Source organism: Symphalangus syndactylus, chromosome 21 (assembly GCF_028878055.3).
Source record: "Symphalangus syndactylus isolate Jambi chromosome 21, NHGRI_mSymSyn1-v2.1_pri, whole genome shotgun sequence".
Classification (NCBI taxonomy): domain Eukaryota; kingdom Metazoa; phylum Chordata; class Mammalia; order Primates; family Hylobatidae; genus Symphalangus; species Symphalangus syndactylus.
In genome coordinates this window covers 86,200,902-86,222,936 of record NC_072443.2, presented here as the reverse complement: position 1 = coordinate 86,222,936, position 22,035 = coordinate 86,200,902, and the positions used below count along the sequence as shown (strand labels likewise).

The following is a 22,035-nucleotide window of genomic DNA, read 5'->3' as shown; positions in this document are numbered from 1 at the left end:
CGGGTGTTGGGGAGGACGAGGAGGGCTGCGGCTGGAGCCCAGGCGGGGCCGGGGGCGGGGCGGAGCTGGGTCCGAGGCCGGCGGGGGCGCCTCCATCCCACGCCCTCCTCCCCCGCGCGCCCGCCCGCTCTCCGGTGACTCCGCAACCTGTCGCTCAGGTTCCTCCTCTCCCGGCCCCGCCCCGGCCCGGCCCCGCCGAGCGTCCCACCCGCCCGCGGGAGAACTGGCGCCGCGGCCGAGGCGCGAACAGACGGACGCACGGGCGAGCGCCGAGGGGACAGGCCGAGCGCGGGGCACCGGAGGCAGGTGAGCGCTGCGGACACGGGGGAGCGCGCCCGCCTGGGCCTCAGTTTACCCGATGACGATGGGACGCGGGGCTTCTGGTTCAGGACACCGGGACAAACGCGGCGTCACAGGGCGCGGGGCACTTGGAGAGCGGCTGGGCGCGGGGCAAGGGGCTGGGGGCCTGGCAGAGTCCCCACCTCTCCTGGACGGGTCCTGCTGCAGCCCGGCCTGTCCCCGTCGGTCCTGGGCGGCGGCCAGCGAGCAAGGATATTTGTAAGCCAGCGATGGGTGACTCACCTGCCCCGTCCTGCCCACTCCCAGCTCTGGGGCTTGGTAGGGGCAATTCCTGCGTCTGGAGAGCGCTGGTGGTAGGGAGACTTCTCCCGGTTCTGTGGGCAGCAGGACCCTCCCGAGGGCCTGACTGTGGAGGTAGCACTGCACACCCACTCCCTGTGGGCCGGAGCCAGGAGGCACTTCCTGGGTGTCGGAGCCCAGAAGGAAACCAGTGGCTGGGAAGCACCAGCTGGGTCAGTCTCCAGGTCAGGGTTGGGGGTGGGAGTTTCAGGGAGGAGGGGAGGCTGGGACAGGGGCTGCAGAGGCCTTGCCAGGCGAGGCAGGAAGGTGGGCTGGCAGGAGCCTGTGGGCATGCGAACTTCAGCCATCCTAAATTCCTGGTCCCTGGGTCCAGCCGCCTGGCATTGCCCCTTGCTGTGGGGTGTCCCTGGTGGCAGGGGAGTGGGAGGCAGGGCCGGGCATGCCTGCACCTCTGCCCCCACCCACCCCGTGCTCAGTCCCGGGGCGGCTGTGCTGGGAGGCAGACCCAGCTGGCGGCGGCCCCTCCTCGGTCCCAGCCTCTCCTGGGCCTGCTTAGCACCCAGGCCTTGTTGGCACAGCGCTCCCACCGGGCCTTCTCCGCCTGCCTTGGTCTCCTTTCCCACCCTCAGCGTCCCCAGTCTATCCCTTCCTCCCTCAAGCCATAGCTTCCAAACCAGGACACGGCCAGGGCCTGAGGGCCCCCCATTCCAGGGCTCCACCCCGTGCCCATGAGGACAGCGTGGAGCCCCTGTGACTCAGCTGACCCCTCCCCAAGGTCACTCAGCACTTGGAGCTGGAATTTGAACTTGGAGCCCGTCCCTCTACCCTCCTGCCCTGCTGGGACCTCCTCCCCTCCACAGCCCAACTGACCGGACACCCCGCTCTGCCTCACTTCACACCGGGAAAATGACCATAGTACAAAGTGCAGCCTGGGCTTCCACGGCTTCGTCCCCGCCCCCAGTGGGCCAAAGAAGCCTCCCCAGGGGGGCCGGGCTCCCACAGGTCAGGAGGCAGCCCCATACCCAGGTGTTTCAGACCCAGACACCACACCTGGACCCACCCCACTGCTGCCCGGCCCTGCCTGGGCCTGAGGTCCCCCATGCCCTGCAGGCAACCGAAGGCCAGGTTCCTGGCCTTCCCCGGGGGGTCGTGTGTCACGGCCCTCCGTGTTTGCGTGCCCGCAGGCCTGAGTCTGCAGGGGTGCATTGGTGTCTCACCCAGGTGTGTGCCTGGACACACGTGCCTGGCGCCCTTGGTGGAGCCCGCCAGGAATCCCATTAAGCAAACACTCGGGCTTGCCACTGAGCCTGTGAACATTCCAGACATTCTCCACGGATAGATGGATGGAGGAAGTGGCCATGCCCCCTTGGTGCACCCAGCCCCTCGTGTCAGAGGCAGTGCCCCTGGGCCTCCCAGACCCTCCCACTAGGCCAGACCTGGTCGAACCAGAAAGTCCCAGGTGCTCCGGGCCACTCCCTTGACCCTCCATACCAACAGCGGTGGCTGGTGACCCCCACCCTGGCAGACCCAAACTCTGAAGCCACAGGGGACGGCCCTGTGGCCCTGGCAGGAGGCGGATGGTGTGGACCTGTGGGGAGCTGACCACAGAGCCACAGAACAGCCAGGTCCCCACAGGGCATAGTCCCCTTGGGACAAGTCAGCCTGGTTCAGGGCCATCAGGCTCTGTCCATCCCCCCAGGAAGGCCCTAGGGTCCAGCCCAAATCAGACCCACCTGCCTGCCCTGGCAGCTGGGCCTTAATTTCCCCAAAATGCTCGGGGGAGAGGTCAGCGCTAGGAACCCAGAGACAGGCTCTGGGGATTCTGCCCCTGGGGAGGCCAGAGGTGCCAAGTTGCCTGCCCTGTAGCCACCCTACCTCGTTGGAGGGGAGTGATACTGTGTGTTGGGGCCACTGGACTGGCTCCCAGTCTCAGCCCCCACCACATCTGCCCTCCAGTCCCTCCCCTGGGCTTGGCTGCTGCCAAGGGTTCTGCGCTGGCCGCCTGGCCACATCCCTGCCCTCGTGGTGAGGAAACGCCGCACCCCAGGGACCCCAGGGTTTCCTGCCCACACGGCCTCTCCCCTGCCAGGTCTCCCAGGCCCAAGAAAGAGCCAAGGGCCGGCCTCTTTGCTGGGGCCTGGACAGAGGTGGCATGCGTGGGTGGCAAGTCCACATGCGGGTGCAGGAGCCCCTTGGGGTGCAGGCCTAGGGTGGGGCAGGAGTGGCGGCTAGAGCCGGGCTCCCTCTGGACTTCAGGACCTACCCCCAGCTCCAGCCTCACCTCTTCTGCTGTTCTGCAGCTCCCACCCGCCCTCCCCCAACCCCCACCACACCCCCACCTCGTCCCCCTCCCCTTACCCATCCCACCGCACCCACCCCCCCGCACCAGGGCCTTAAACTCGATGCTGCCCAGCTTGGAAGGCGCCTTCTCCCCCCAGGGCCCTTGTCAGAGCCTCCCAGTCAGCCTCTGGGGGTCCCTGTGGAGCACCTAGGGTCTGGGGCATGACGAGGCTGATCGACTGCCAACTGGGACGTGGGGCCAACTGGGATTTCGGGCAGGGGCTCTGCCTCCCAAGGGACCCCCGCCCAGGCCAGGCCAGTCAGGGCTCTGGCCCAGGGAAGGAAAGGAGGAACCAGCCAGGCCGGAGGAAGTGTCAGCGCAGCCCCTCTGTCCACCCAGGTGTGGGACAGGCACTGACCTCAGACCGGGGCCACACTGAGGTCTGCCCTTCTCCCGCTGGCCGCCACCCAGGACACCATGAGCCAGTCCGGGGCCATGAGCTGCTGCCCGGGTGCCACCAAGTGAGCCCCCACACCCATCCCGAATACCCCACCCTCACCCTCCAAACAGTCCCCAGGGAGGGGTGCAGTTCGGTCCTGCCCTGACAGCCCCTCCCCTGCAGTGGCAGCCTGGGCCGGTCCGACGGTGTGGCCAAGATGAGCCCCAAGGACCTGTTTGGTGAGTGAGGTTTGAGAACTGGCTGGACGTCACAGGGGAGAAATGGGCACTGCATCCAGGCGAGGGCCAGCCGCTCGTGCCCCATAGCTGTGCCTGGCCTGGCCCAGGGGATCCCTGGGTGCCCAGGGAGGCCTCTGGACCCTAATCAACCTTCCGAAAGCTCCTGGCCACTGGATCCCCTCCCCCACACCCGTAAGGGGAGAGGCCTTTACTAATAATTCAGGGAGCATCAATATTGATTCCGCTGCACTTCTTGCTGCAACCTGATCACAGGGGGATTCAGGCAGGATGAGCCGCCAGGTGTCTGCTCCAGGAGGGGGGCCTGGCCAGCCCCCACTTCCCCCCGCCACCCTTCCCCAGAGACGACCCTGCCCTCTCCCTAGCTAGATGCACCCTTCGCTTACGTCTTTGGACAAGGTGCCTAGTCTGGAAAGCGAGAAGCCCTGGGAGGGCAGGGAGAGTGAAGCTGGCAGCTCTCAGAGTGGGAAGAAACCTGGCTGTCCAGAGTGGGACCCCCTTTCTGTCCCCTCAACCTCTGGGACAGGAACCTGCCCGGCACAGGCTCCCGGTCCCCACTCTGAGCAAGCCCGTCGCCTTCTCCGAGCTGCGTCCTTCTCCAAGGGGGCTTCCCTGGAGGGAGGGAGGGGGCTTCCTGCAGGTCCTGATTTCACACCCACATCCTTCCTGGTGGCCAAGAGGTCCACAGAGCAGCCTCCCTCCGCTTGACTCCACCTTCCCTTGTGGGTCCAGTCCCAACTGGACGGGAGGCTGTGGGTCCCGCCCGTCGGGGGAGTGACTGGTGTCTCCCGGTTCAGAGCAGAGGAAGAAGTATTCCAACTCCAACGTCATCATGCACGAGACCTCGCAGTACCACGTCCAGGTAAGGCCCCGCCCCAGGTAGGCCCCGCCCCCAGGGAGCACCCTCAGGACATGGCTGTCCTCATGCTCTCGTCTCCACAAAAAATAAAATAATTAGACGGGCATGGTGGTGCCCACCTGTAGGCCCAGCTACTGGGGAGGCTGAGGCGAGGGGGTCACTTGAGCCCGGGAGGCGGAGGCTGTAGTGGGCCAAGATCGCGCCACTGCACTCCAGCCTGGGTACCTGGGTGACAGAGCTAGACCCTGTGTCAAAACGAAAGAGAAAGAGAGAGAGAGAGAAGGGAGGGAGGGGAAGGAAGGAAGGAAGGAAGGAAGGAAGGAAGGAAGGAAGGAAGGAAGGGAAGGGAGGAAGGAAGGGAGGGAGGCAGGGAGGAAGGGAGGAAGGGAGGAAGGAAGGGGCAGGCGAGCTCGCTCCAGGGGGAGTGGTCAGCCCAGGTTCTGACACCTGCAGGGGCCAGGGAAGGCCAGAGCCAGAACTGCCCGCACTGTTCCGGGCTCAGCCACGGGGTGGGGGAAAGCGCCCCTCTGGTTCCAGTCCTGGGAACTCGCGGTCTGGGGGGTGAGGCAGCCCAGGGTGTGCTGGGAAAACACTGTGGCTGCTGCACAGCCCTGGATGGGAAGAGCCCCTGGAGGAAATGATCATCCTGGCCCCAAAACAAGGAACTGGATCGGGAGGGAGCAGGCAGAACAAAGACGCCCTTGATGGAGGCTTCAGGGAGGCCCGGGCTGCTTCTCAGGGCTCAGACTGGGCTGCCTGCACGCCGGACCAGCCGCCAGGCCTGACGGCTTTTCTATTCTCCTAGGTCGGTTTCACTGACACGGAGAACTCAGGAAATATGTTTTTTGGGGGTTTTGTGTGCGTGTGTGTGCGTGCGTGTGTGTGTCTTTCTTCCTTTCTTTCTCTCTCTCTCTTTTCTCTGTTTCGTTTTGAGACAGGGTCTAGCTCTGTCACCCAGGTGCCCAGGCTGGAGTGCAGTGGCGTGATCTTGACTCACTACAGCCTCTGCCTCCTGGACTCAAGTGACCCCCTCACCGCAGCCTCCCCAGTAGCTGGGCCTACAGGCGGGTACCACCATGCCCGTCTAATTATTTTATTTTTTTGTGGAGATGGAAGTCTTCCTATGTTGCCCAGGCTGGTCTCAAACTCCTAGACTCGAGCAATCCTCCCACCTCCTAGCCAGGCCTGGTAGTGTGAGCTTGTAGTCCAGCTACTTGGGAGGCTCAGGCAGGAGGATCGCTTGAGCCCAGGAGTTCAAGCTAGGATCCCACCACGGCTGTCCAGCAGCCTGGGCAACAAAGTCTTAGGCCAGGCGCGGTGGCTCACGCCTGTAATCCCAGCACTTTGGGAGGCTGAGGTGGGTGGATCACTTGAGGTTAGAGTTAGGAGTTCGAGACCAGCCTGGCCAACATGGCAAAACCCCATCTCTACTGAAAATACAAAATTAGCCAGGCGTCATGGTGCATACCTGTAATCCTAGCTACTCGGGAGGCTGAGGCAGGAGAATCACTTGAACCTGGGAGGTGGAGGTTGCAGTGAGCCGAGATCACACCACTGCACTCCAGCATGGGCGACAGAGCGAGACACCATCACAAAAAAGAGAAAAAAAAAGGGGGGGGCCAGGCGCGGTGGCTCACACCTGTAATCCCACCACTTTGGGAGGCCGAGGCGGGTGGATCACCTGATGTCAGGAGTTCGAGACCAGCCTGACCAACATGGTGGAGCCCCATCTCTACTAAAAATACAAAACTTAGCTGGACGTGGTGGTGGGAGCCTGTAGTCCCAGCTACTTGGAAAGCTGAGACAGGAGAATGCCTAGAACCTGGGAGGTGGAGGTTGCAGTGAGCCGAGATCGCGCCAGTGTACTCCAGCCTAGCGGACAGGGCAAGACTCTGTCTCAAAAAAAAAAAAAAAAGGCCCCTGCGCCTGGGTACGAGCCGGTGTCCCGGTTGTGGCCTGAGCCTGGGTGCGAGCCGGGGTCCTGGCTGTGGTCTGAGCCTGGGTACGAGCTGGTGTCCCGGTTGTGGTCCGAGCCTGGGTACGAGCCGGGGTCCTGGTTGTGGTCCAAGCCTACAGGACTAGGAAAAGGAGGGAGGGTAAGCGAGCCTGGAGCTGGGTCCTCCTGCAGGGCCAGGCCTTTCTGCCACAAACAGCCCTGGCTGGGGGCCCACAGGGCACCCTGGTTCCCCCTTGCTGTCCTCCACACCTGCAGAGGTGAGACAGGTCACTATTCTTTGAGCCTCAGTTTCCTCATCTGTACAATGGGTCCAAAGAGCCATCAGAAGTCCCTGAGCTCTTGAATTGGGCTGTTCTGGGTGACCAGGGCCCTCCCAGCAGCCTGGGCAGCTAGACCCTGCATACAGCCAGGCTGGTGACTTCAGCCAGCTCACTGTCCAGGGGAAGGCACGGAGCGGTGGCCGAGTTCTCTTTAGTCCCCTCTTCCTGGGCAGCTCCACCACCTTTCTCAGGGACTCTGCCCTCTGGGGGAGGAGGCTGGAGCCTCTCAGCCTGGCTCCTGGACTTTGGCCCCAGCTGGCCTGGCCCGGCCCCCAGCCAGCAGGAGCCTTTCCAGTCTGCCCAGAGGCCAACAGAGTGAGGAGTGGAGGGTGGGTGGGGCTTTCCTGCCTCTCCCAGATGAGGACACTGGGGACCAGAGAGAGGGTGAGAGTCTGGTGGGAAGTCTCTCCAGCCAGGTGGAGGCCGGATCAGATCCGCCCTGACAGTGGAGGGAGGCACCTGAGCCCGGGTCCGTGGTTTGCTTTTTTCTAAATTATCACACAGTAAAAGCCATGTGTATGTGGGGGTGTGGTTCTGTTACCACCACAGTCAGACCCATCAGCCCCATAGCTCCAAACCTGTGAATCCCCGACCTTGGTGGCCACCCCCAACCTCTGGCAACACCTGCCTGCCTTCATCACCACAGTTTCTGTTTGTTTGTGTGTTTGAGACAGAGTCTTGCTCTGTCACCCAGGCTGGAGTGCAGTGGCGTGATCTTGGTTCACTGCAACCTCCGCCCCAAGGGTTCAAGCAATTCTCCTGCCTCAGCCTCCCCAGTACCTGGGATTACAGGCACGCACCACCACGCCCAGCTAATTTTTTATATCTTTAGCAGAGATGGGGTTTCACCATGTTGGCCAGGCTGGTCTCGAACTCCCAACCTCGAGTGATCCACCCACCTCAGCCTCCCAAAGTGGTAGGATTACAGGTGTGAGCCACCGCGCCTGGCCTAATTTTTGTATTTTTAGTAGAGATGGGGGTTTCACCATGTTGGCCAGGCTGGTCCCCAACGCCTGACCTCAGGTGATCCACCTGCCTCCCAAAGTGCTGGGATGATGGACTGAGTCACTGCGTCCGGCCTCCATCACTGTGGTTTGATAAGTGGAAATTAATTTTTATGATATCCATTCGTGTGTGTTTTTCTTTTATGGCTTAGGGTTTTTGGTATCCTAAGAAGTCATCCCTTGACCAAATTTCTGGAGATTTCTTCTGTGTTTTCTTTTATTTTTTGTAAATTAGGAATTCATTGTGCAAGCTCCTGTGTTTTCTTCTTCTTCTTTTTTTTTTTTTTTGAGATGGAGTTTTGCTGTGTCGCCCAGGCTGAAATGCAGTGGCGCGATCTTGGTTCACTGCAACCTCCACCTCCTGGGTTCAAGCAATTCTCCTGCCTCAGCCTCCTGAGTATCTGGGATTACAGGAGCCCACCACCATGCCCGGCTCATTTTTTGTATTTTCAGCAGAGACAGCGTTTCACCATGTTGGCAGGGCTGGTCTCAAACTCCTGATCTCAGGTGATCCACCAGCCTTAGCCTCCCAAAGTGCTGGGATTACAGGCGTGAGCCGCCGTGCCCGGCCAGTTCCTGTGTTTTCTTTTGGATGCTTCACTGTGTAGGCTTTTGCGTTTAGGGCCAGGATCCATTTCATTTCATTTCATTATTTTATTTTATTTATTTTATTTATTTTATTTTATTTTATTATTTTTTTTGAGACAGAGTCTCAATGTACTGGACCACAGTGATTGACTGTTTTGAATGTTGAACCAGCCTAATCATTTATTCCAAGTGTGTGATCCTTTTTCCTGTGTTGAGGGACTGATGTGGTAATATTGTTGTTAGGGATGTTTTGCGTTGATGTCCATTAGAGGTACTGGTCTGTAATTTTTTAACCTTCTCATAACTAACTTTGGGCTCTGTTGATTTGTCGCTGTTGATAGTCTGTGTAAAGTGCATTGACCTCTTCTTAATCTTCTACCTTCCACTTACCATGGGTTTTATTTGATTCACTTTTTCTTTTTTCTTGAGATGGAGTCTCCCTCTGTCACCCAGGCTGGAGTGCAGTGGCACGATCTCAACTCACTGCAAGCTCCGCTTCCTGGGTTCATGCCATTCTCCTGCCTCAGCCTCCTGAGTAGCTGGGACTACAGGCGCCTGCCACCATACCCGGCTAATTTTTTGTATTTTTAGTAGAGATGGGGTTTCACCGTGTTAGCCAGGATGGTCTCGATCTCATGACCTCGTGATCCGCCTGCCTTGGCCTCCCAAAGTGCTGGGATTCCAGGCGTGAGCCACCGTGCCTGGTATTGATTCACTTTTCCTACCTGCTTAAGGTGAAACCTTAGATTATTTATCTTTTTTTTTTTTTTTTTCTGAGATAGAGTCTTGCTCTGTCGCCCAGGCTGGAGTGCACTGGTGCAATCTCAGCTCACTGCAACCTCTGCCTCCTGGGTTCAAGTGATTCTCCTGCCTCAGCCTCCCAAGTAGCTGAGGTTACAGGAGTGCACCACCATGCCTGGCTAATTTTTGTGTGGTGTTTTGTTTTTTTTTTTTTTTTTGAGACAGAGTCTCGCTCTGTCACCCAGGCTGGAGTGCAGTGGCACCATCTCGGCTCACTGCAAGCTCTGCCTCCTGGGTTCATGCCGTTCTCCTGCCTCAGCCTCCTGAGTAGCTGGGACTACAGGCGCACGCCACCCCACCCGGCTAATTTTTTGTATTTTTAGTAGAGATAGGGTTTCACCGTGTTAGCCAGGATGGTCTTGATCTGACCTTGTGATCTGCCCGCCTCAGCCTCCCAAAGTGCTGGGATAATTTTTGTATTTCCAGTACAGACAAGAGTTTTGCCGGGCCGGGCGCGGTGGCTCACGCTTGTAATCCCAGCACTTTGGGAGGCCGAGGCGGGCGGATCACGAGGTCAGGAGATCGAGACCATAGTGAAACCCCGTCTCTACTAAAAATACAAAAAAATTAGCCAGGCGTGGTGGCGGGCGCCTGTAGTCCCAGCTACTCGGAGAGGCTCAGGCAGGAGAATGGCGTGAACCCGGGAGGCAGAGCTTGCAGTGAGCCGAGATCGGGCCACTGCACTCCAGCCTGGGTGACAGAGCAAGACTCCGTCTCAAAAAAAAAAAAAAAAAGAGTTTTGCCATGTTGGCCAGGCTGGTCTCAAACTCCTGATCTCAAGTGATCCGCCCTCCTTGGCCTCCCAAAGTGCTGGGATTACAGGCATGAGCCACCGTGCCCAGCTAGATCATTGATCTTAAGTCTTTCTTCTTTTCTAAGATATTCATGGAAAGCTCTACATTCCCCTCGTAGCACTGGTTTAGTTGTATTCCACAAATTGTGATATGTATGTTCAGAATGCTTTCTAATTTTCTTGTGACTTCATCTTTGATGCATGGGTTATTCAGAAATATGTTGCTTTATTTCTAAACATTTGGGGATTTTCTGGTTTTCTTTTTATTGTGGGTTTCTACCTTAATTCTGTTATGATCAGAAAACATATTTTGTACTGTTGCAGTCACTCGAGATTTACTGAGACTTGTTCTGGGCCCAGCAGCCTGGTTTTTCTTGTTTGGTTGTATTGTGTGTTTCAGGTTTTACTCTGCCTCTCGCAGAGAGATGAGCAGCCTCATAGTCCCTTGCGTGTTTCTGCCCACTTATTTTATTTTTTTATTATTTTATTTTTTTTGAGACAGAGTCTGACTCTGTTGCCCAGGCCGGAATGCAATGGCACGATCTCGGCTCACTGCAATCTCTACCTTCCGGGTTCAAGCGATTCTCTTTTTTTTTTTTTTTTTTTTTTTTTTTTTGAGACAGAGTCTCACTCTGTCACCCAGGCTGGAGTGCAGTGGCGCAATCTCGGCTCACTGCAAGCTCCGCCTCCCGGGTTCACGCCATTCTCCTGCCTCAGCCTCTCCGAGTAGCTGGGACTACAGGCGCCCGCCACCACGCCCGGCTAATTTTTTGTATTTTTAGTAGAGACGGGGTTTCACCGCGGTCTTGATCTCCTGACCTCGTGATCCGCCCGCCTCGGCCTCCCAAAGTGCTGGGATTACAAGCGTGAGCCACCGTGCCCGGCCTGCAATTCTCTTAACTCAGCCTCCTGAGTAGCTGGGGTTACAGGCGCCCGCCACCACGCTGGGCTAATTTTTTATTTTTAGTACAGACAGGGTTTCACCGTATTGGTCAGGCTGGTCTCGAACTCCTGACCTTGTGATCCACCCGCCTTGGCCTCCCAAAGTGCTTGGATTACAGACATGAGCCATCGTGCCCGGCCCTGTGCCCACTGTAACCTGTTGAACCTGCCCACTTCTTTAACCTGTTGATGGACATGTAGGCTGGGTCCAGTCTTTATTATTACAAATAGTTCTGCATTGAGCAACCTGGTACCGATGCCACATTTTGCACGTATGCAGATTACCTGTAGTAGAATTGGGAGGGGATGGTGTGTGCAGCTTTAGAGGTGCCACTGGCCTCTCCCCAGAGAGGCTGGGCAGGTGCTGGATGAGGGCACCCTTTCTCCACATCCTAACCCATAAGTATAACCCACAATGACTATTAGTATTGGGCAATAGAATAGGTAAAAAAAATACAATTCCTGGCTGGGCAAGGTGGGTCATGCCTATAATCCCAGCACTTTGGGAGGCACAGGCAGGAGGATCGCTTCAGCCCAGGAGTTCAAGACCAGCCTGGGCAACATAGCAAGCCCTTGTCTCTAGAAAAAATAAATAGGCCGGGCGCAGTGGCTCACGTCTGTAACCCCAGCACTTTGAGAGGCCAAGGCGGGCGGATCACGAGGTCAGGACATCGAGACCATCCTGGCTAATATGGTGAAACCCCGTCTCTACTAAAAATACAAAAAATTAGCCAGGCGTGGTGGCAGGCGCCTGTAGTCCCAGCTACTCGGGAGGCTGAGGCAGGAGAATGGCATGAACCCGGGAGGCAGAGCTTGCAGTGAGCCAAGATTGTGCCACTGCACTCCAGCCTGGGCAGCAGAGTGAGACTCCATTTCAAAAAAAAGAAAAAAAAAAAGTTAACCAAAAACCAAACAGAGGCTGGGTGCGGTGGCTCACGCCTGTAATCCCAGCACTTTGGGAGGCTGAGGCGGGCAGATAACCTGAAGTCAGTAGTTTGAGACCATTCTGGCCAACATGGAGAAACCTTGTCTCTACTAAAAATACAAAAATTAGTCGGGCGTGGTGGTGGGTGCCTATAATCCCAGCTACTCGGGAAGCTGAAGCAGGAGTATCACTTGAACCCGGGAGGCGGAGCTTGCAGTGAGCCAAGATCACGCCACCGCATTCCAGCCTGGGTGACAGAGCGAGACTGTCTCAAAAACAAAATAAAAACAAACAAAAAAAAACAGGCCGGGTGCGGTGGCTCACGCTTGTAATCCCAGCACTTTGGGAGGCCGAGGCGGGCGGATCACGAGGTCAGGAGATTGAGACCACGGTGAAACCCCGCCTCTACTAAAAATAAAAAAATAAAAAAATAAAAAGTTAGCCGGGTGTGGTGGCCAGAGCCTGTAGTCCCAGCTACTGGGAGAGGCTGAGGCAGGAGAATGGCGGGAACCCGGGAGGCGGAGCTTGCAGTGAGCCGAGATCGCACCACTGCACTCCAGCATGGGTGACAGAGCGAGACTGTCTCAAAAAAAAAAAAAAAGCCCCGCCAAACCGACAAAACACTAAAATAAAAGAGGCTCAGAGTTTCAAATTGTAATTGTTTTGTTCAATGGGTTTGCTTACAATTTTTTCTTTGAGTTTCTGAATAATTTTTTTTTTTTTTTTTTTTTTTTTAGTTTGAGACAGGGTCTCTCTCTGTTGCCCAGGCTAAGTGCAGTGGCACGAACATGGTTCACTGCAGCTTTGACCTCCTGGGCTCAAGCAATCCTCCCACTTCAGCCTCCCAAGTAGCTGGGACGACAGGCATGTACCACCACACCTGGCTAATTTTTTAATTTAATTTTTTTTTTTTTTTGAGATGGAGTCTCACTCTGTCGCCCAGGCTGGAGTGCAGTGGCACGATCTCAGCTCACTGCAAGCTCCGCCTCCTGGATTCACGCCATTCTCCTGCCTCAGCCTCCCGAGTAGCTGGGCCTACAGGCGCCTGCCATCACGCCCAGCTAATTTTTTGTATTTTTAGTAGAGACGGGGTTTCACCTTATTAGCCAGGATGGTCTCGATGTCCTGACCTCGTGATCCGCCTGCCTCGGCCTCCCAAAGTGCGGGATTACAGGCGTGAACCACCGCGCCTGACCTTTTTTTTTTTTTTTTGAGACAGAGTCTTGCTCTGTTGCCCAGCCTGGAGTGCAGTGGTGCAATCTTGGCTCACTGTAACCTCTGCCTCCTGGGTTCAAGTGATTCTCCCACCTCAGCTTCCCGAGTAGCTGGGATTACGGGCACCCGCCACAATGCCTGGCTAATTTTTTGTATTTTTAGTAGAGACAGGGTTTCAACATGTTGGCTAGGCTGGACTCGAACTCCTGATCTCAGGTGATCCACCCGCCTCGGCCTCCCACAGTGCTGTAATGACAGATGTGAGCCACCGCACCCGGCCACACAAACTTTTATGTTTTGCGTTTTGTGGTTGTCTTTGACTGTCCCGTAGTTCAAGTTAGTGTTTATCCAGCTGTGCCAGCATTGTGCACTGAACGGCCAACCCTTCGTGGGAGGGTTTTACTTAGCGAACAGGGCAGCTTGGCTGGAGGAGGGGGCCTGGGCCAGGCCTGGAAAGAGGAGAAGTGAAGGGCACAGGGCAGGGGCCAGGCAGGCCGCAGATCCTCAGGGATGGGCGCATCCCGCACACACTTGTCAAGGGTCCTCTGTGCACCAGGCTTTGCCCTGGACCTGGGGACACAACTTAGCAAGTGGCAACCGGAACGGTGCCTTGGAGTAGCGAGCACGCTGGACGCACAGCACGCCACGTGCAGCGCAACGTTGGGTCTGATTCAGGGAATTAGGGCAGGTCAGGATGGGGTGACGGCTGGCAGTGTAGCCAGGTGGCCACAGAGGTGACATCTGAGAAGGAAGAGAGCTGGGGAGGCTGGCGCAGCCAATGCAGTGGGCGGGTGCTGAGCCTGCACCAGGAGGTGGGCGGGTGAGGACGGTGGCGCGGGGCCGGGCAGCAGCTGGAATTCTTTTGAGGATATTTTCAGGACACAAGCATGGCCCCTACAGGTGCCTGCCAAGGCAGAATAGAGACTCCCCCCACCAAAGGCGGGGCCGGTCCCCGTTCTAGCCCCCTACCCAGGGTTGGCTGTGGCCCCTCAGCCCTTCAGGCTGTGGCCCCTGGGGACTGGGCTTTCAACACAAGGAGGGCTCTGCCCAGCAGTGACCGCCCGCCCACCCCCAGCACCTGGCCACATTCATCATGGACAAGAGTGAAGCCATCACGTCTGTGGACGATGCCATCCGGAAGCTGGTGCAGCTGAGCTCCAAGGAGAAGATCTGGACCCAGGAGATGCTGCTGCAGGTGAACGACCAGTCGCTGCGGCTGCTGGACATTGAGTCTCAGGTGGGGCCCAGCGCCGCGGGGGACAGGGAGCACAGTGGGTAAAGGCGGTGGCAGCCACTGGCTGCAGCCCAGATGTGCGGCCGGTCCTCTCTGCAGGGCCGGCCATGCCCCATCATTCTGGTCCCTGGAAGAGGATGGGACGAGGGTGGGCAGAGAGGGCCGCATAGAGCTGAGAGTCCAGGGAAGTTTGGAAGCCGGGGTCAGCCTTGCTGTACAGCTGCGGGGTTGTCCGGGGCCTAGTCCTTATCTTTGGGAGCCCATTCCCCAGCGGCGCCAGAGGGGCCTGTGCTCCAGGCGTGTCCACAGCTCCAGCCACTCCCTGCCAGTGCCTCGCGGGTGCCCATAGCTCCGGCCACTACCTGCCAGAGTACCCAGACCCCGGGTGCGAGTCGTGTCCGCGCGATGTGCCCCGCAGGAGGAGCTGGAAAACTTCCCGCTGCCCACCGTGCAGCGCAGCCAGACGGTCCTGAACCAGCTGCGCTACCCGTCTGTGCTGCTGCTCGTGTGCCAGGACTCCGAGCAGAGCAAGCCTGATGTCCACTTCTTCCACTGCGATGAGGTGGAGGTGAGGCGGTGCCGGGCGGGGCTGGGTGAGGCTCCGCAGCGCCGCGCCCCGCCCTCCTGGCCGCCTGACGCCCGCTTTCCCAGGCAGAGCTGGTGCACGAGGACATCGAGAGCGCGTTGGCCGACTGCCGGCTGGGCAAGAAGATGCGGCCGCAGACCCTGAAGTAGGGCAGCCGGCGGAGCGGGGTCGCAGGGGGCGGGGAGGGGAGGAGCCGGGAGGGGAGGGGAGGGGAGGAGCCGGGCAGGGAGGGAGAGTCAGGTGTGTTCCCGGCGGGGCTGAGCAGGACCCCCTCGCCCTCCAGGGGACACCAGGAGAAGATTCGGCAGCGGCAGTCCATCCTGCCCCCTCCCCGGGGCCCGGCGCCCATCCCCTTCCAGCACCGCGGCAGGGACTCCCCGCAGGCCAAGAATCGCGTGGGCCCGCAGGTGCCACTCAGCGAGCCAGGTAGGCCGAGGGGCTGGAGGGGGCTCCACAGGGCTCGTTGTAGGGGGCTCGGTGAGCAGCCGCCGTGTCCCCCATCAGGTTTCCGCCGTCGGGAGTCGCAGGAGGAGGAGCCGCGGGCCGTGCTGGCTCAGAAGATAGAGAAGGAGACGGTGGGTGCCCGGGCCTGGCAGGTGGGCCCTCCCTTCCCCACCCCCAGCAGTGGACACTGGTCCTTGCTGTCCCTCCGGCCAGTCCCCAGCCTGTGGCTGCCCCTCTGAAGGTGTGGGGCTGTCTCTGCAGCAGGGCGGGTCGGTGGGGAGTGTCTGAGGCTGACCCCTGACCCCCTCTGACCCCAGCAAATCCTCAACTGCACCCTGGACGACATCGAGTGGTTTGTGGACCGGCTGCAGAAGGCGGCTGAGGCTTTCAAGCAGCTGAACCAGCGGAAGAAGGGAAAGAAGAAGGGCAAAAAGGGGCCAGCAGGTGCAGGGGATGGGGACAGGGACGGGGCCGGGGACATCCATGCGGGCTACTCATGGATGTAGGGGAAGGTCCAGCCCACACAGATGGCCTGCATGGGACAGAAGGCGCAGGGGCTGGGGAGACCAGGGCCAGCCCGGCTCACACGGTGCCTCCCATGCCAGAGGGCGTCCTCACACTGCGGGCACGGCCCCCCTCTGAGGGCGAGTTCATTGACTGCTTCCAGAAAATCAAGCTGGCGATTAACTTGCTGGTGAGTCTGGTGGCCCCAGCCCCGCCCCGCCATCTGTGCTGAGGGGAGGGTGGAGGCCCCGTCCCGGCCCCTGCTCACTTGTTCCCACCCCCAGGCAAAGCTGCAGAAGCACATCCAGAACCCCAGCGCCGCGGAGCTTGTGCACTTCCTCTTCGGGCCTCTGGACCTGGTGCCTGGGGCCGGGCGGCAGGGGCGCGCAGGGTGGGGGCCCAGAGGCCTCTGGAGCATCTCCCCGGGGTCGGGGTTGGGGCAGCAGGTGCCCGCCTTGGGCAGCCCGGTTCATGCTGTGTGGCCACTCTCCCTGGGGTCCAAAGTCCCTTCCTGAGGGCCAGCCTGTGGAGCTACGGGGCTGCTGGGCCAGGGTCTGTGGGCCTTAGTCCCTTCTGTACCTCACTGTGCCCCAGATCGTCAACACCTGCGGTGGCCCAGACATCGCACGCTCTGTCTCCTGCCCACTGCTCTCCCGAGATGCCGTGGACTTCCTGCGCGGCCACCTGGTCCCTAAGGAGATGTTGCTGTGGGAGTCACTGGGAGAGAGCTGGATGCGGCCCCGGTAGGGCAGGGCGGAGCGGTGCCGGGGCTTCACGGGGAGCCAGAGCTGCATGGGGGCCAGCAAGGGGTCCTGTGTGGGCCAGTTCTGGAGGGGCAGGGCTGACTTCAGTACCTCTCACCCCAGCTCCGAGTGGCCGCGGGAGCCCCAGGTGCCCCAGTACGTGCCCAAGTTCCACAGCGGCTGGGAGCCTCCCGTGGATGTGCTGCAGGAGGCCCCCTGGGAGGTGGAGGGGCTGGCATCTGCCCCCATCGAGGAGGTGAGAGCACCAGCAGCCCCCATTCCCACCCCAGCCCCAACACTTCCCCTCACCAGAGCTCCCCTCCCCAGCCCTGACACCCACCCCTCCCCAGAGCCCTCCTCCCCAGCCCCAACACCACCCCTCCCCAGAGCTCCCCTCCCCAGCCCTGACACCCACCCCTCCCCAGAGCCCTCCTCCCCAGCCACTCACCCCACCACAGCCCCAACACCACCCCTCCCCCAGAGCTCCCCTCCCCAGCCAGACACCCACCCCTCCCCAGAGCTCCCCTCCCCGGCCCCGACACCCACCCCTCCCCAGAGCTCCCCTCCCCGGCCCCGACACCCACCCCTCCCCAGAGCTCCCCTCCCCGGCCCCGACACCCACCCCTCCCCAGAGCTCCCCTCCCCGGCCCCGACACCCACCCCTCCCCAGAGCTCCCCTCCCGGGCCCACTTCCACTCACCACCCCTTCAGCTGCAGCTCAGCTGCCCCCAGCCCCTGCCAGGAGAGGCAGCACATGCTGGCATCACCGGGCATCAGGCTCCATCACCCTCAGTGGTGCATCAGTCACAGGACATTAGCCCAGCCCCTGTCTTATGCCCCCTCGTCCTGGGACCCAGCCCCACCCCATGTCTAACTCAGGCCGCCCACCTTCCCCACAGGTGAGTCCAGTGAGCCGACAGTCCATACGAAACTCCCAGAAGCACAGCCCCACTTCAGAGCCCACCCCCCCGGGGGATGCCCTACCACCAGCCAGCTCCCCACATACTCACAGGTAAGCCTCCCTCAAAGTGAGGGAGCATTAAAGTGAAACCCTTCAGAACCTACAGTCTCTAAAAACATGGGTACGCTGCCACCAGGTGGTGGCAAGTGCATTGTTCAAGTGGTTTAAAATACTTGTCCAGATTTGAAGCGGTTTTCAACTGCATGACATATAAAGGAAACATTTCAAAAGTCATGCACAAATTCTCTACCCTAATATATCAGCTCTTTCTGTGCATCCACATGTATGTTTTAGAACCAAGGTTAGAAACTTACTAAACCACTGAACTTGAGTGGTTTCACCAAACACTACCACCCTGTTGGGGCTGTTGGGACTGATTCAGGCCCAACCTCTGGTACAGCCAAAAGAGGAGACTGGGGTTCTGGGCTAGTGAAGCCTCTCCCCTCCCCCAACCCCCAGCCCCCAGCCCCAACAGTTTCCAAAGAGGACAAAGAACAAGCCCATGGCACTAGGGGAGTCCCGTCTTTCCTTGCCTCCCCTCTTCCCTTCTGTGCTCATTCCTGGTCCAGGATCTATATGAGAAGCCCCTGACCCTGCCACACCCCAGGATTCAATTTTGGGGGAAAGGGGGCCCAGAAATCCATCTTCTAAGCAAGCATGGCCTCCCCTTGCCCACAGTGTCAGCCTGGCTCCCGTGGTCCCTGGTCTAGGACCACACTTAAAAATATTTCCACCCTTTGACTTCAGCTCCTGGTCTGTCCACCCTGGCCCTGTCCTGACAGTCCATGGCCCCTTCATTTCCCTGAGCACCTGGACACGGGAGCTGCCCTGATGACCAGGGCCACACTGACCAGGACGGACGGCCTGGCCAGGTGACAGCCACAGGCCTGCTACATGCCAAAGCCAGGACCCCTCAGCCAAGGCCAGCCCCCACACGCTTTTGAGGTGCAGGTCCCACCCCACAGAGAGAAGCTTGAGACCCATCCTCCACTGGACCATTTGGGCTGTGTTCAGTCCTCAGAGGAGTCATGGCTCTGAAGACATACTGGCCCTCATTAGCCAGCTGGGGGGAGCTGTGACCCTGGCGTTTCCCAGGAACGCCCCTGGCTCTGGTTCCCCTGGGGTGCTGGACTGGAGACCCCTGAGGTGGCCTGGGATGGGCCAGCCTTGCTGTGCCACAGGCCCCTGCGCCACGCCCACCTCCTGCCTGCCCCGCCTTCACGCAGGGCCCCAAAGCTCTGGGGCTGTCACAGTTTCCATTCCGGGCTGACGCTGCTGGCAGCCTCTCTCCACGGTGACCTCCAGAGCAGAAAAGAGGCAGCCAGTTGTGCACCTGGGAAGCTGCTGCCCCCCAGCCACTGCCCAGGTCCCACCAGCCTGGGCCTCAGCCCCTCCTGTTCCTCACAGGGGCTACCAGCCAACACCAGCCATGGCCAAGTACGTCAAGATCCTGTACGACTTCACAGCCCGAAATGCCAACGAGCTATCGGTGCTCAAGGATGAGGTCCTAGAGGTGAGGGGCTGGAGGAGGGGGTCCAAGAGGGGGAAACAGGGCAGGGCTTCAAGGGAGGGGCTACCAGGGGAGGTGGAGAGCGGTCTAGGGCCAGGCTGGGTGATGCCAGGACAGGGCACAGCTGCCGGCCCCTTTCTCCAGGGTCCCCACCCTTGGGCTCTGATCAGGATCCCCAGCCTGTTGGAGGGGCCTTCCCATCTTGGGGATCTCCAAAGGCATGCAGGGACCCCTGTGCCAGGCTGGGGGGAGCATCTGCACCACGTGGACCCAGCGGGGACCTGTCATTCACACCCACCCAGGAGCCCCCACATCTGCACTGGCTGCATCTGCCAGCCGGAATCCAGGCCACCCACTGGGGGACAGAAAGTGGAGCAGGCTAGGCGGGAGTGGGCCACATCCACAGCTTGGCTCGGCAGCTCACGCCTGTAACCGCAGCACTGGGAGGCCAAGGCGACAGGATCCCTTTAGCCCATGAGCTCGAGACAAGCCTGGGCAACACCTCGAAACCCCATCTCTACAAAAAAAATATAAAAATTAGCTGGATGTGATGGTGTGCCCCTATGGTCCCAGCTACTCCGGAGGCTGAGGTGGGGGGATCGCCTGAACCCAGGAGGTCAAGGCTGCAGTGGGCAGTGATTGCACCACTGCATTCCAGCCTGGGCGGCAGAGTGAGACCCTGTCTCACAGGAAAAAAAAAGAGGGTCTCCCAGACTCCCTGAGGCAGGGTGGGGGAGGAGCAGCCCAGCGAGGGATGGAGGGGTGGAAACGGGTGCGGAGAGGATGGAGCGAAGCGGGGCTCCGGCAGACCCTAGGGCGCTCCCCGACGTCTGTAAAGCGGCGCCAGCGGGTGGTCCCAGCCCCGCAGAGCCTTGGCGTGGGGAGGAGCTGACGGCACGCCCCGCAGGTGCTGGAGGACGGCCGGCAGTGGTGGAAGCTGCGCAGCCGCAGCGGCCAGGCGGGGTACGTGCCCTGCAACATCCTAGGCGAGGCGCGGCCCGAGGACGCCGGCGCCCCCTTCGAGCAGGTGAGCCCGCGCGGGTCGCTGGGGTCGCAGCCCCGCCCGAAGGCCAGCCCCGCGGCTGGAGAGGCTGGGGTAGGTGCAGGGCTCCCTGGGCAGAAGGGAAGGGCTGGTCCGCAGGCCGGGGCTGTAGGGGGGTCCCGGGCAGGTGCTGGGAGGCGGGGGCGGAGCGTGGGGAGCCTGATCGCCCCCCCGCCCCCGCAGGCCGGTCAGAAGTACTGGGGCCCCGCCAGCCCGACCCACAAGCTGCCCCCAAGCTTCCCGGGGAACAAAGACGGTGAGAGCTGCTGCTTCGAGGCGGGAGTCCCGGGCCCAGGGCCACCTGGGGGAGGAAGTATGGGGGGTCCCGGGGGCGGGGGCGGGGCCAGGGTAAAGGCAGCGGCGGGCTTGAGTCGCGCGCCCCCTCAGAGCTCATGCAGCACATGGACGAGGTCAACGACGAGCTCATCCGGAAAATCAGCAACATCAGGGCGCAGCCACAGAGGCACTTTCGCGTGGAGCGCAGCCAGCCCGTGAGCCAGCCGCTCACCTACGAGTCGGGTCCCGACGAGGTCCGCGCCTGGCTGGAAGCCAAGGCCTTCAGCCCGCGGTGAGCGGACACGGGGGATGAGCAGGGGCCCGGGCGAGGGGTGGGAGGCGCGGCCGAAGGTGCGCAGCGGTCGGGGTGGGGGCCAGGCAGCCTCGCCCACAGCGCGCCCCCGACGCCCACCCGCCCGCCCCCAGGATCGTGGAGAACCTGGGCATCCTGACCGGGCCGCAGCTCTTCTCCCTCAACAAGGAGGAGCTGAAGAAGGTGTGCGGCGAGGAGGGCGTCCGCGTGTACAGCCAGCTCACCGTGCAGAAGGCCTTCCTGGAGGTGAGCCCGCCTGCACTCCGGCGCCCCGCCCCTTCTGCCCCCTCCCCGCCCCCGCCGGTTCCTGGGGTCCCAGAGCAAGGGGTAAGCCGGCACCCGGACCCGTGGGACTCTCGGCTGAGGATGCCCCCATTTCTCCTCCCTAGAAGCAGCAAAGTGGGTCGGAGCTGGAAGAACTCATGAACAAGTTTCATTCCATGAATCAGAGGAGGGGGGAGGACAGCTAGGCCCCGCTGCCGTGGGCGGGGGCCTGCGGAGGGGAAGCCCACCTGCAATGCATGGAGTATTATTTTTATATGTGTATGTATTTTGTACCAACGACATGGAGGGGGTGTGGTGCTGGCTAGGGGTTCCTGCCCCTGTCCGGAGGCACAAGGCCCATCCATAGGCCCAGCAGTACCCAAGGCCCCAGCCCACACCAAGACCAATCTCAGCCAAACCTGCCGCCTGGTGGTGCCGGCCCCTTGTCCACCCTCCCCTGAGGCCACAGAACTCCCTGGGGCTGGTCCCTCTTTCTCTGGCCTCCCCTGTGCACCTGGGGGGTCCTGGCCCCTGTGATGCTCCCCCATCCCCACCCACTTCTACATCCATCCACCCCCCAGGGTGGGCTGGAGCTCCAGGCTGAGCCCCACACACACGCGGGGCTCTGCTCCCTGAGGGGGGCGTGGGAGGGGCTCCAGCAGGAGGCCGTGGCTGCCATTCCGGGGAAAGTGGGGGAATGACACACGCTTCACCTGCAAGGGCCGAGGATGCAGGGGACACCGTGCCGGCTTCAGACACTCCCAGCACCCACCCTCACAGGCCCAGGACTGGACCTTTCTCTGGCCAAGTTTCAGGCCAATGATCCCCGCATGGTGTTGGGGATGCTGGTGTGTCTTGGTGCCTGGACTTGAGTCTCACCCTACAGATAAGAGGTGGCTGAGGCACCAGGGCTAAGCAATTAAATCAGTTAAGTCTCCCAGGAGCCGTGTGTCTCAGTTCCCTGGGAGTGGGAGTGGGTCCTGGAGGCCCTGGAAATTGCACCTTTTCTAAGCACTGCGGGGCAGAGGACCGGTCATCAGCCAGGCTGCTCTGCCCCTGAGCCCAGAGGGGACCCTGCCCACTTCTCTTCCTGTGGCCCTCCCAGGCCTGGCAACCAGAAGGCCCAAAGCCTGTCACCCAAGCCCGGCTTTCCCTAGGCACAACCCTAGTGGGAGCG

General features: G+C 60.4%; 1 protein-coding gene across 5 annotated transcripts; it reads left to right on the top strand.

The window, feature by feature from the left end:
• Positions 1 to 49: 49 nt before the first annotated feature.
• EPS8L2 (EPS8 signaling adaptor L2) lies at positions 50 to 21,801 on the top strand. Of its 5 annotated transcripts, none has more exons than XM_055260033.2 (21): positions 50 to 306; positions 3,281 to 3,402; positions 3,504 to 3,559; positions 4,375 to 4,439; positions 14,057 to 14,218; positions 14,634 to 14,783; positions 14,867 to 14,946; positions 15,085 to 15,227; positions 15,306 to 15,376; positions 15,563 to 15,689; positions 15,851 to 15,939; positions 16,034 to 16,108; positions 16,344 to 16,492; positions 16,616 to 16,748; positions 17,392 to 17,504; positions 18,861 to 18,966; positions 19,871 to 19,990; positions 20,189 to 20,261; positions 20,393 to 20,573; positions 20,708 to 20,840; positions 20,984 to 21,801. In XM_055260033.2, exons 2-21 carry the CDS (start codon positions 3,359 to 3,361, stop codon positions 21,062 to 21,064), a joined length of 2,151 nt encoding a protein of 716 aa, XP_055116008.1. In that variant the 5' UTR covers positions 50 to 306; positions 3,281 to 3,358; the 3' UTR covers positions 21,065 to 21,801. The 5 variants fall into 5 exon arrangements, with proteins under 5 accessions (XP_055116008.1, XP_063486943.1, XP_055116012.1 ...); XM_063630873.1 differs by having other exon boundaries at positions 134 to 306; positions 19,871 to 20,059; XM_063630874.1 differs by lacking the exon at positions 50 to 306 and having other exon boundaries at positions 3,051 to 3,402; positions 19,871 to 20,059.
• The last annotated feature ends 234 nt before the right edge of the window (positions 21,802 to 22,035 follow it).

Excerpts from the sequence above, each read along its gene's own strand:
- EPS8L2 (XM_063630873.1), top strand. The coding sequence starts at position 3,359 with ATGAGCCAGTCCGGGGCCATGAGCTGCTGCCCGGGTGCCACCAA. Across the intron at positions 16,749-17,391 it reads CATCTGCCCCCATCGAGGAG|GTGAGTCCAGTGAGCCGACA; the intron begins GTGAGAGCACCA and ends CCTTCCCCACAG. Across the intron at positions 17,505-18,860 it reads AGCTCCCCACATACTCACAG|GGGCTACCAGCCAACACCAG; the intron begins GTAAGCCTCCCT and ends TGTTCCTCACAG.